At 37.7% G+C, this 10,449-nt stretch overlaps 1 protein-coding gene across 3 annotated transcripts; it reads left to right on the forward strand.

Moving 5' to 3' along the window:
- Positions 1-521: 521 nt before the first annotated feature.
- On the forward strand, positions 522-9,788 carry LOC131242938 (glutamine synthetase cytosolic isozyme-like). 3 transcript variants are annotated; one of them, XM_058241925.1, is made up of 13 exons: positions 522-619; positions 951-990; positions 1,106-1,209; positions 1,664-1,712; positions 1,829-1,935; positions 3,753-3,840; positions 4,602-4,730; positions 6,647-6,721; positions 6,848-6,901; positions 8,103-8,140; positions 8,263-8,422; positions 8,883-8,949; positions 9,472-9,788. In XM_058241925.1, the coding sequence occupies exons 1-13, from the start codon at positions 543-545 to the stop codon at positions 9,591-9,593; spliced, it is 1,110 nt and encodes a 369-aa protein (XP_058097908.1). In that variant the 5' UTR covers positions 522-542; the 3' UTR covers positions 9,594-9,788. The 3 variants fall into 3 exon arrangements, with proteins under 3 accessions (XP_058097908.1, XP_058097909.1, XP_058097910.1); XM_058241926.1 differs by having other exon boundaries at positions 8,889-8,949; XM_058241927.1 differs by having other exon boundaries at positions 6,659-6,721.
- The last annotated feature ends 661 nt before the right edge of the window (positions 9,789-10,449 follow it).

Below are 10,449 nucleotides of genomic sequence, written 5' to 3' on the forward strand. Positions count from 1 at the left end.
ACTGTAAAGATAACAATAACCATCTGATTTTTTCCTTCTAATTTTGACCACTCACTATCTTACCGTTATCCATCCATTTGTTAGCCATTAATTGGATACTTAGGATTTCTTGATCAGTTTAATTTCATATATATATATATATATATATATACACACACTCTATCCACGGTGATATTCACAATTGAATGGTCTAGATAGTTTTACACAGGTCCCACATGTAAAGAGGATGAGTCACCACCATTTTCAAAATGGTGCTGAACTCACAACTTTTCTCTAATGACATTAAATGGGAGACACTAACTACACCAACCAACTGCAACATACACACATCCTTTCTATTTTTGGGTAGAAAATGGTACAAAATTTACGCTATTGGATCACCGAAAGTAGAAAAAATGGATGTCTTTGTCATTTTAGTGGGTGTCCTCTTTTTTTTTTTTTTTCTCCTCTCTCTCCACGGGCATTGCACGTGCCATACTACAAGGAAGCTATAAATAGCCAGTGGAGGGAGTTGTGTAACTTGCAAGTACTTTCATTTACTTATGATGTCTCTCCTCAACGATTTTCTCACCCTTGATCTCTCCCACTCAACGGAGAAAATCATTGCTGAATATATATGGTATTTTTATTTTATTTTATTTTATTTTTATTTTGAAAATGATCACATGCAGACATTGCATAAGAATTTTAGCATGCATGTATTATATGTGCAACGAACCAGGCAGGCATAAGATGTGTCACCCTATGAAGTTTACCTGCATGTGAAAATCAAGCCGTTGCACTTATTTGGTGGGCCACATAGATGTGATGGGTCTTCAGACTATTGGCTTTCCTTTGATTTTGACGGTGCTGATTTAATTTCACCTTAGGTGGTGGGGCCCACCAGTTTACTTATTGATCTTGTATGTTTTTTTTTTTTTTCTTCTTTTTTCAAAAATTCTGAATAATAGGATTGGTGGGAGTGGAATGGATATGAGAAGCAAAAGAAGGGTTAGTGATTGTTAATTTTCTGAGAATTTTTTTTTTTTTTAGGTGGTATATTCTGTGTAATTCACTTCTTCAATTTTTATTTTTTTTTATTTTTTTTTTGGTGGATGTGTGTCAGACATTGCCTGAGCCAGTATCTGACCTACATAAGTTGCCCAAGTGGAATTTTGATGGATCAAGCACTGGCCAGGCTCCCGGAGAAGATGGTGAGGTCATTTTACGGTACGTTTATTTATTTATTTATTTAAGATTTCTCTTTTTAATGATAAATGCTCACATCCAACCGGTTGGATGAGAAGTTACCGTCCAACAGTACACAAGTTCCAACTTTTCATGTATTTATGAAATCCGACCCATCCAACGTGTTGGCCCAATCTAAGGATTGTCCTCTACAAAAATCAGCCCATTCGACTCATTGGGTGTGCCACACCGTAGAAAAGAATGGATTTCAGTTAATATAATAAAGAAATATTGGTGGCCTACCTAATGGAGGGATTAGGTTGATTTTTTTCTAAACTGATTCACATGGTGGGGCCAACCTTTTGGACGGGTTGGATGTTGCGTAAACATGATATGATGAAAAATATCTGTTGGTTGGACAACAAATTAGCAGTCCAACTGGTTGTATCTGAGCATCACTCTTTTTTATTTTATCTAATTTTTGTTTTATGGGCAGACCTCAAGCCATCTTTAAGGATCCTTTTCTAAGGGGAAATAATATTCTGGTATTTTTTTATTTTATTTTTTTTTTGGAAAATGTGAATCTATATGTTTCTAGTGGTAGGTTCTGTAAATCATTTGATCTGGTTGTTTTTAATTTTTTAATTTTTTGGCTTTGAAGGTATTGTGTGATACATGTACACCAGGTGGGGAACCAATCCCTACTAATAAAAGGTTTGATGCTGCCAAAATATTTAACCATCCAGATGTCGTTGCTGAAGAGCCCTGGTATTTTCTTTTTCTTTTTTATTTAAATAATATATTAGAAACATAGAATGTTTTAACATATTTACCCAAATCATTTTAGAAATGCTAATTGCACTCGCCTCACACACGCACACACGAGTCACGCTTGCCCAAAAACATTTTTCAGAGTATCCCTGATATTAATAACACCATCAGTATTAGAAATTACAAGTCTCAGCAATATATTGCTAATGTATCAACATCGCCAATATTTTTTATTATGTAAATTACAAGTGTTGCTTGTATGGCCTATGTATCGGCGATATTTCGATAATATCACTCATACATTGATATCGTCAAATTTGTGTTTAAGAAAAAAAAAATCATTTTAATTTTTAAATGGTTCCATGATTGTGTATATGATGAAATGCATGTAGATATTAAAATTCACACTTATGATTGTATATATGATGAAATGCATATATATATATATATATATATATATATATATATATGGATGGATGGATGGTTGATGGTTGATGGTTGGTTGGTTGATGCATATATACATTAGTTTTTTTTTTTTTTTTCTTAAAAAACACACACACACACACACACACACACACACACACACACATATATATATAGATGGATGGTTGGATGGTTGATGGTTGGTTAGTTAGTTGGATGAATGGATGGATGCGTGTGCATGTGTACGCATGTATGGATGGATGGATGGATGGATCATGCATGCATGCATGTTTATATGTATGTATGTGCATGGATGGATGGATGGATCTACCATTTTCTCTATGTTTTTCCAATGTTTCTTTTAGTCAACGATACATGCTTTTAGGCCCTATTAAAATAAAACTTATTATTTTGTTCATAAATATGTAAATATACATCATTTTCGCTATTATTTCATTCGTAAATATGGAAATGTGTGAATTTTAATATCTCTTCAAGTATCATTGAAATTCCACCATTTTCTTCATGTTTCTCTATTGTTTCATTGAGTCAATGTTACATGTTTTTAGTTCCTCATTAAGGAGAAATTTATTATGTACGTATCTTTTTTGCTATTATTTGATTCTTAAATATATAAATACATGTATTTTAACATCCTTTGAAGTTTCATTGAGAAATTCTAGTGGAATTTTCTCATGTTTCCCTTAGTGAAACATTTCCATGTATCGATAATAATATCAACGATATCGATACATGTTTCTGTTTCCCTAGCTAGAGATACATTTAAATATACCGATACTAGGAACACCATTCACAAATGATTTTTTGTTATTTTTTAAAACTTTGGTTACTATTAACATTCCCAATATTTAGATTTTAACAACCTAATCCATGGTTTTTGACTCAGTGACTCGTCCCAACTCCTTTGCTTAGGTTCAGGGTAAATTGTGGTACTGAACAGGCCGTTCCCAGCTGAAACCGAGTCAACTCAAGCGAGTCCAGTATGACTTGGACGAGTCGTCAAACCATGCCTAATCCCACAGGGGTATATAGCCTTTACATGTCTGCACGTGTCAAGAATGACATGTGTGTGATATCCAAGCCATTCTGCAGGAGAGCCTTATTGTTTAGACGCAGTGGCGAAAAGCTCAAGTTGGTCCACTCATCAAGTAGGCCAACAGTGTATGAAACAAATGGACAGCTTGAAAAAACAAAAGGACTCGTTTTGACCATCTATTTTGTTTGCACTGTAGCCCACCTGATTAGCTGACCGGTTTGATCTTTTGGCATGGACCTCGATGCTGCGGGGTCCAACTGATGAACGGTGTGGAGTTCTCCATGTCTTCTAGGTATCAATTTATATTAATTTTATTTATTAAATTTGTGAGTAGGTATGGGATTGAGCAGGAGTATACTCTGCTTCAAAAGGATGTTCTTTGGCCTCTTGGATGGCCGGTTGGTGGCTTTCCTAGACCTCAGGTGCTGTATTATCTGATCCCTTGGATGCTCCACTAAGAGAAACAAGGTTTATTTATTGATCTGCCAAAGGTACAGATGGGAGCCACATTTAGATTCCCCTAGCCATTTGTATAGAGGCCCTATCAGATGATCCTAGCCATTCCATGGAAGTGGACAATTTTAACCAATGGCCTGCATTTAATAGGATCTGGATTGGATGGTTAAGATCATATGATGAGCGAGCTTTTGGGGATATCTTCCATCCACCATGCAGCTTGTCAAATGATCTGTTTTGATCTTGAAAAAGCTAACCCCAGATGTACAGGTTGTTGGGCCATACAATAGCTCAATTAAGCACTGTATAGAAACACTACTACTACAGATTGGGACCATTGATCTGGTGAGCCATCACATGGATGGGTCATAGCCCAAAAATCAAAACCAAGTGGACAACAGTAGACATTTGATCAATTGCTTAAAAATAGCTGCTACTTTGAGCCAACCATGGGCAACTATTAACATTCAACATCAGAAGATCATTCAATTGTTGAAATTTATGTTCTGTTCCATTGACTTGATGGCCCACCAGATGAACATTCCTGATAAGACAATCATCAAAAATGGAAATTTAAACAGAAATATGGTGGGGATAGAGAAAATTCATCTAGAATTGTATCGTCACTGTGAATTTTAGCACTGCAGGTCCATGGTGGGGCCAAAAGGATGAATGTTCAAATAACCGTACACTTGGCATTACCAAGGACTTACTTGTGCATTTGCAGGGACCATACTACTGTGGTGTTGGGGCTGACAAGGCGTTTGGTCGGGACATTGTGGATTCTCACTACAAAGCTTGCCTTTACGCTGGAATTAACATAAGTGGGATCAATGCAGAAGTTATGCCAGGCCAGGTAATGATCTTTCATTTAAACTAATTCCATTTTCAAGATAGAGATTTATATGGCTGTTTTGATCGTATGGTTTCTATTTGCTAAAATTTCCATTGCTTGATCTATTCCATTCAATTAATGTGGTATGTTTCTCCATTGGTTTGCTTTCTCTCATTGGTTTTGTTGCATTCTCTATTCAAAAGGAGAGAAATTAATTTGGCCTGACTTTAGTGTTATCAATAAGACTGTCAAAGGGCTATAAGCCAAGGTAGGCCTGGCCTGACTAGTTCAGAAGCGGGGCCTAGTCATCATGTAAGCTTGTTTGAGTTTCCCTGTGAAATTGGCAAATACTTTAGGGTGTGTTTGGTTGCACCAAACATTGTGGAATTTCATGATTAATCAGTCTAATTTGGTGGAGATCTGATGAAATTTTGTTCAACCAAACACACCCATCAAACTTCAACATTTTTGAAAGGTAACATATTGCATGAAGAATGGTGGTGAGAAGGTAGTATTGAATGTATTGAAAACATTGAGATTTTTATCACTATCAAGAGGTTTCTTCCATCAAATTCAATGCTTTATTGAGGAAAATAGTTTCGAATCGATTAAGTTCCGATTATCCTAAATTAGTCATTCTTCTATACTTATTCGATTTTTTAATTGGAAAAACAAAATAGTAAAGATGAAAGTATCAAGCCATGATTGAAAAACTCAGTGAGTTTACTAGGAAATGATCAAGTAAGCTCAAACCAAGCTGATTTCTTCTTTGGATTTGTCCATCTAAAATGGCCTGGGTTCTTACAAATGCAGCCAAGTTTTGTATTGACTCAGAGGATCAATCGAGTCACAAAAGAGTTTACCTGTTTTAGCTAATACTTTACCTTAAATAATGGCTAGAGATTATACAATGTTCTTTAGAATAATGTTGCACGATAAAGGACCCAATTGACCCAACCCAAGTTCAAGTTGGCAGGTTGGGTTGTCAAGGTCCTTGGGTTGGAAAACACCAACCGATTTGAATTTGGGTTGGATTCTTGGTGAGCAAATTTGGTTCATGTTAAGTTGGGTTGGGAATAATCACATGTATTTGGATTGGGTTAGGTTGGGTCGAGTGTAGAGGACTTTGGGTTGATTACCTTGGGTTGGAATTCAGGTCGGGTGTTGGGTCCTCTTGAGGTTGGGTTGGACTTGAGTTGACCCTCAATACGACCGAACCTGCTCAAGTTGCATCTATGAGTAACATGCCTATTTAAAACCTTGGTTAGCTCTAAGACTTATGAAACTTGACCAATTCGCCAACTGGCCCAAGTTAGAATTTTTATCCAATTGATTCGAGTCCATGTTTTCAAGTTTTCTAACCATGTATGAAGCAACATAAGGGATGCAATGGCAGTATCAATGTACTGTATCGCCCAAGGGGCTAATGTCATCATTTTCATTTGAAGCCTTAATACAGGTGTATTTTCACACCGGGCTTGAGTGAGGTGGCCTATGGGATGCACGGGCACACACGGTCTGAACGGCCTATGTGAGGAGGGTGGCTCGTGTGAGGTGGAACCCTTGTGATGTGGGGCCCACAAGGGGATTCGGCCGAGGACCTAACCCATAGGATGTGGAGCCTGGGTTATGACATAAATGGATTAATTCACCACGCTCTATCAGTTTGAGCTTTTTGAGCAAGTGGTTAGTTGTCCCGCATCAAGCCTCATCCCAACTAACTCGGATTAGTTACATGAATCATTTTCTGCCATTCCATTCTACCAAGAGGTGGATGTGATATGCCAAAATGAGAATTTGAATGCCATTTGGATGGTCTTATTTTGTCTTATTTTTTCTTTTTTTTCAATAAATAAATATCATGTTTTCCTTAAATTTCAAACATTTTCTATTTTTCCACAAAAGTTCTGCATGATTGTGACATATGGTTTGAACAGTGGGAATTCCAGGTTGGCCCCTCTGTTGGAATTTTTGCCAGTGATGAGTTGTGGGTGGCCCGCTACATCCTTGAGGTATCAGTTAAACTAGAATTTACTTTAATACTAATTACTTTCTTGATGGATGATTGACAGAGATGTTATCCATTTTTTCTTTTATGTTTTGATCTCTAATGCTTATTGCTTGTTTGGGAAAAATAGAGGATTACAGAGATTGCTGGGGTTGTTCTTTCGTTCGATCCTAAACCGATCCAGGTCTGTTCAAAATCATCTTTGAAATTCCATTCACTTGAACCCAAAAATCAATTGAACCCGCTTCATTTAGATCTCTATGTATTTGTATTAAATTTTTATTACTGTATATGCATTTCTTATTTCATTATGGCTTTTGGTGCTGGTTATTTTGAGCCAAGCTAGCTTAACTTGGGCTAGGTACCTTGTGCACTGATAGCCACGTGGGTGGAACTTTCATGAGATCCACCCTGACCATCTAGTAGACTGAACCATGTTCACCTTGGGACCCTAAGATCATTACCATCCATAAGTCAGGTTGAACACCCCATAGGAAAAAGTTGGCATGGGTGCCCCCATTAGTTTTCTGTTGGGCCCACTTGGTGTTTAGATGCAATCCAATCCATTCATCTGATATGCTTCATCAGAATGAAAGAATGAACAAAAATTGCAGGTATTCTGAAACTCAGGGGAGCCATATGACGTGAATTTAGAGGTACCTCTGCGAGGAACACAAGTGTTTTCCAGTTGTTTTAGGGTGTGTTTGGATGCACTATTGTTTTGAATTATAATTGTCAGTCTAATAAATTAGAAATATCCAAATTGTAATTTGATTACTTGGTGCATCCAAATCGCAATCACTTTGTTTTCTAGTTGGACTAGGAAGAAACATAACTACAATTTGCTACATGAACGGATTAACCATCGGCACTTCCTCTTGATTAAATTGAATGTAACTGAATATCTGCAATTCAAGTAACTTGTGCATCCAAACAAAGCATTACCAAACAAAATACTTCAAGACTCAATGAGGCAACTCATCTCAATGAAGATAAGGTCAAGATCTATTAAAAAGATGTAGAGAAATTGATTGACAAATCGAAAAAGGAAAATGACGAGTATTTCTAACGCGGAAAAAAAAAAAAACAATTATTTATCAAGTGATCCTTGCCATCCAATCCGTGGCTTTAAAATACGAGTGGTTAGGATGAAAATGGTTGGTTTTCCAAATCCAATGGTGGAATCAGATGGTTAAGATTGTCTGGTCAGTGTGATTTTTGGGATATTATCTATTCACACCCAGTACATGATTTGAACTGTCTGGATTCTTGCATGCCTGTGTACATTGGATGGGTCCACCATGAATATAACATGGAGAAACAAAGTAATCTAGCCTTTCGCTTAACTCTTTCTCACATTATCTGTTCACTTCAATGAAAATCAGGGTGACTGGAATGGTGCTGGTGCCCACACAAACTACAGGTGAGTTGCAGTGAGAAATTCGATATTTGCTCTATGGTTGCAAGATAGTTGCAAATCTTGCGATTCATGTGTCCCAAGTTGAAAATTCTGAATAAAATCATATGTTCATTCACTTCTGTCAGCACCAAGTCCATGAGAGCCGACGGTGGAATCGATGTTATCGTTAAGGCCATTGAGAAGCTGCGCCTGCGCCACAAGGAGCACATTTCTGCATACGGGGAGGGCAACGAGAGAAGATTAACAGGCCACCATGAAACCGCAGACATCAACACATTCTCATGGGTGAGGAAAATAGGTTCTCATGAATTTCCAAACTCACGCAGGCGCACACACAAAGTAGCTTTATACACGGTTATGCATTAGTGATTTAGAACTCAATCGATTACTCAGGAGCTATCGCTGAATCGTCTGAGCATAACCGTCCTTTTAAAACCCAAAAAACTCACACCTTAGTACTAAAAAACTATACCTTGTAAAGTGTTCAAATCTCAATTGAGGGCTCAACCGGATCTTGAATCAACTTAGAGCGCATCCCTCATAGGACCCAACTTAGATGTTCAATTCTTTCAGCATTATCATGACATGTATAAGACTGATCATCCCATTACAAGTAATACAACATGCAGCTTTCTATTATTCTTCCAAAGATGTCACAATCCATGCATTAAAATCTGTAAATATGAATATATACTGTCATGTCCTGGAATTATTTTATATGGTTTGGTTGATTGTTCATTTCTAGCCACAGGGAATTGCGAACCGGGCGGCATCTATCCGCGTGGGCCGTGATACTGAAAAGGCAGCCAAAGGTGAGGATTTTGTTGAACTGGTTCCACTATTCAGATAATTTTCTTAATATTGAGTGTGTATGCGTGTGTGTGTCCCACATCTACTAGAGCGTTGCTAATCCTAGGCCCATATACATTTCTTGACCTGTGATGATGTAGAACACACGTGAAACATCCAAGCCATCCAACAGCCTGGCCTCAGTGTCTGGGCAAAAATTCAAACCTATTATCATTCATGTTGTGGCACACTGTATGAAATAAAGTGGACCGCTAAATCATATTATTTCTGGCAGTCCATTTTTTACAGACTGTTCTCCATCTTGTTACTGGACCAATTGGCTTTTATAGGAATGGGTATCTATACAGTGGGGTCCACCTGATACATGGATCGGATGTTCTGCACAACTTGCCACTGTGGGGCAGGTTTATTCATGCATTTGGGTCCCAAATTCTAGTATAGAGAAATGAGTGCTTGGAAACTGAATTCCCCATCATGGTTTGGTTTGGATGATGATGATGATGTCCAATCTCGTGTTGTGGCAGGCTACTTTGAAGATCGACGGCCAGCATCGAACATGGACCCATACGTGGTCACCTCCATGATTGCGGAGACAACGATTCTGTGGAGCCCACATAGTAAGAAGAAAAACAACAGCTCTTCATAATGTAATCGTATAATAACAAGGGATTCATTCCATCTTTCCAATTTAGATTGATATAAATCATCTAATACAATCCATATGCATTATAATAACTATGTGTAGGGCACATTCCCACGATGTTTTAAATGTAAAATCTACTCCATCCATTACGGATGGTTAGATTCAACTTCGTTTTCAATGGTTATATTATCAATGGTAAAGATTCTACTAGTACTAGAAATTCCAGATTAATTGATTCCTGTGGCCAAGCCAGTAGACATTGAGGTTGTGCTCATATGATCACAACATCCACCTCCACATGCTAGACTGCCTCAATAGTTCCAAAACTCAGTTACTCAACTCCTCACTTGGCCGAGTCGACTCCACTGGACAAGATTCCAAGCCTAGTCTCTTGGAAACTTGGTTAAGATTCGACGATTCGACATGACATGACTTGACCGAGTCACTCACCTTGGGTCAACTGTTTCTTGGTAAAATGCAAAGCCAGTCATATAAAGGATGGAAACCATCTACGAGCCTGCCAAGCACTCTACTTGTGCCTAATAATGGATTTATTTATTTGATATAACCACCAATTTTAATATTAACCACCAAATGATAAATTTTTATATTTTAGTTATTAATATATTATGTTGAGTAGAGACTCCTTGTTCAAGTTGGGATATCAACATATTTCGTGGGGGCCACCTTAGTTTTGGAATGCCTGTTTTTTGGGGGTGAGGCAAACCATAATGAACGGTATGATGCCTAAAACCTCTCAAAACTGATGTGGTGAGGCCCACCTAATTTTTGGAATGCCTGATTTTTGGGGGAGTCCCATCATCCTGGTAGGGAGCATCATATGAATGAATTAGATGGC

Source organism: Magnolia sinica, chromosome 4, assembly GCF_029962835.1.
Source record: "Magnolia sinica isolate HGM2019 chromosome 4, MsV1, whole genome shotgun sequence".
NCBI classification, from domain to species: domain Eukaryota; kingdom Viridiplantae; phylum Streptophyta; class Magnoliopsida; order Magnoliales; family Magnoliaceae; genus Magnolia; species Magnolia sinica.

Bases quoted from the DNA above. Each gene is read 5' to 3' on its own strand.
- LOC131242938 (XM_058241925.1), top strand. From the start codon at position 543: ATGATGTCTCTCCTCAACGATTTTCTCACCCTTGATCTCTCCCACTCA. The intron at 3,841-4,601 runs GTGCTGTATTAT...GTGCATTTGCAG, and splicing joins GTGGCTTTCCTAGACCTCAG to GGACCATACTACTGTGGTGT. The intron at 8,141-8,262 runs GTGAGTTGCAGT...CACTTCTGTCAG, and splicing joins GGTGCCCACACAAACTACAG to CACCAAGTCCATGAGAGCCG.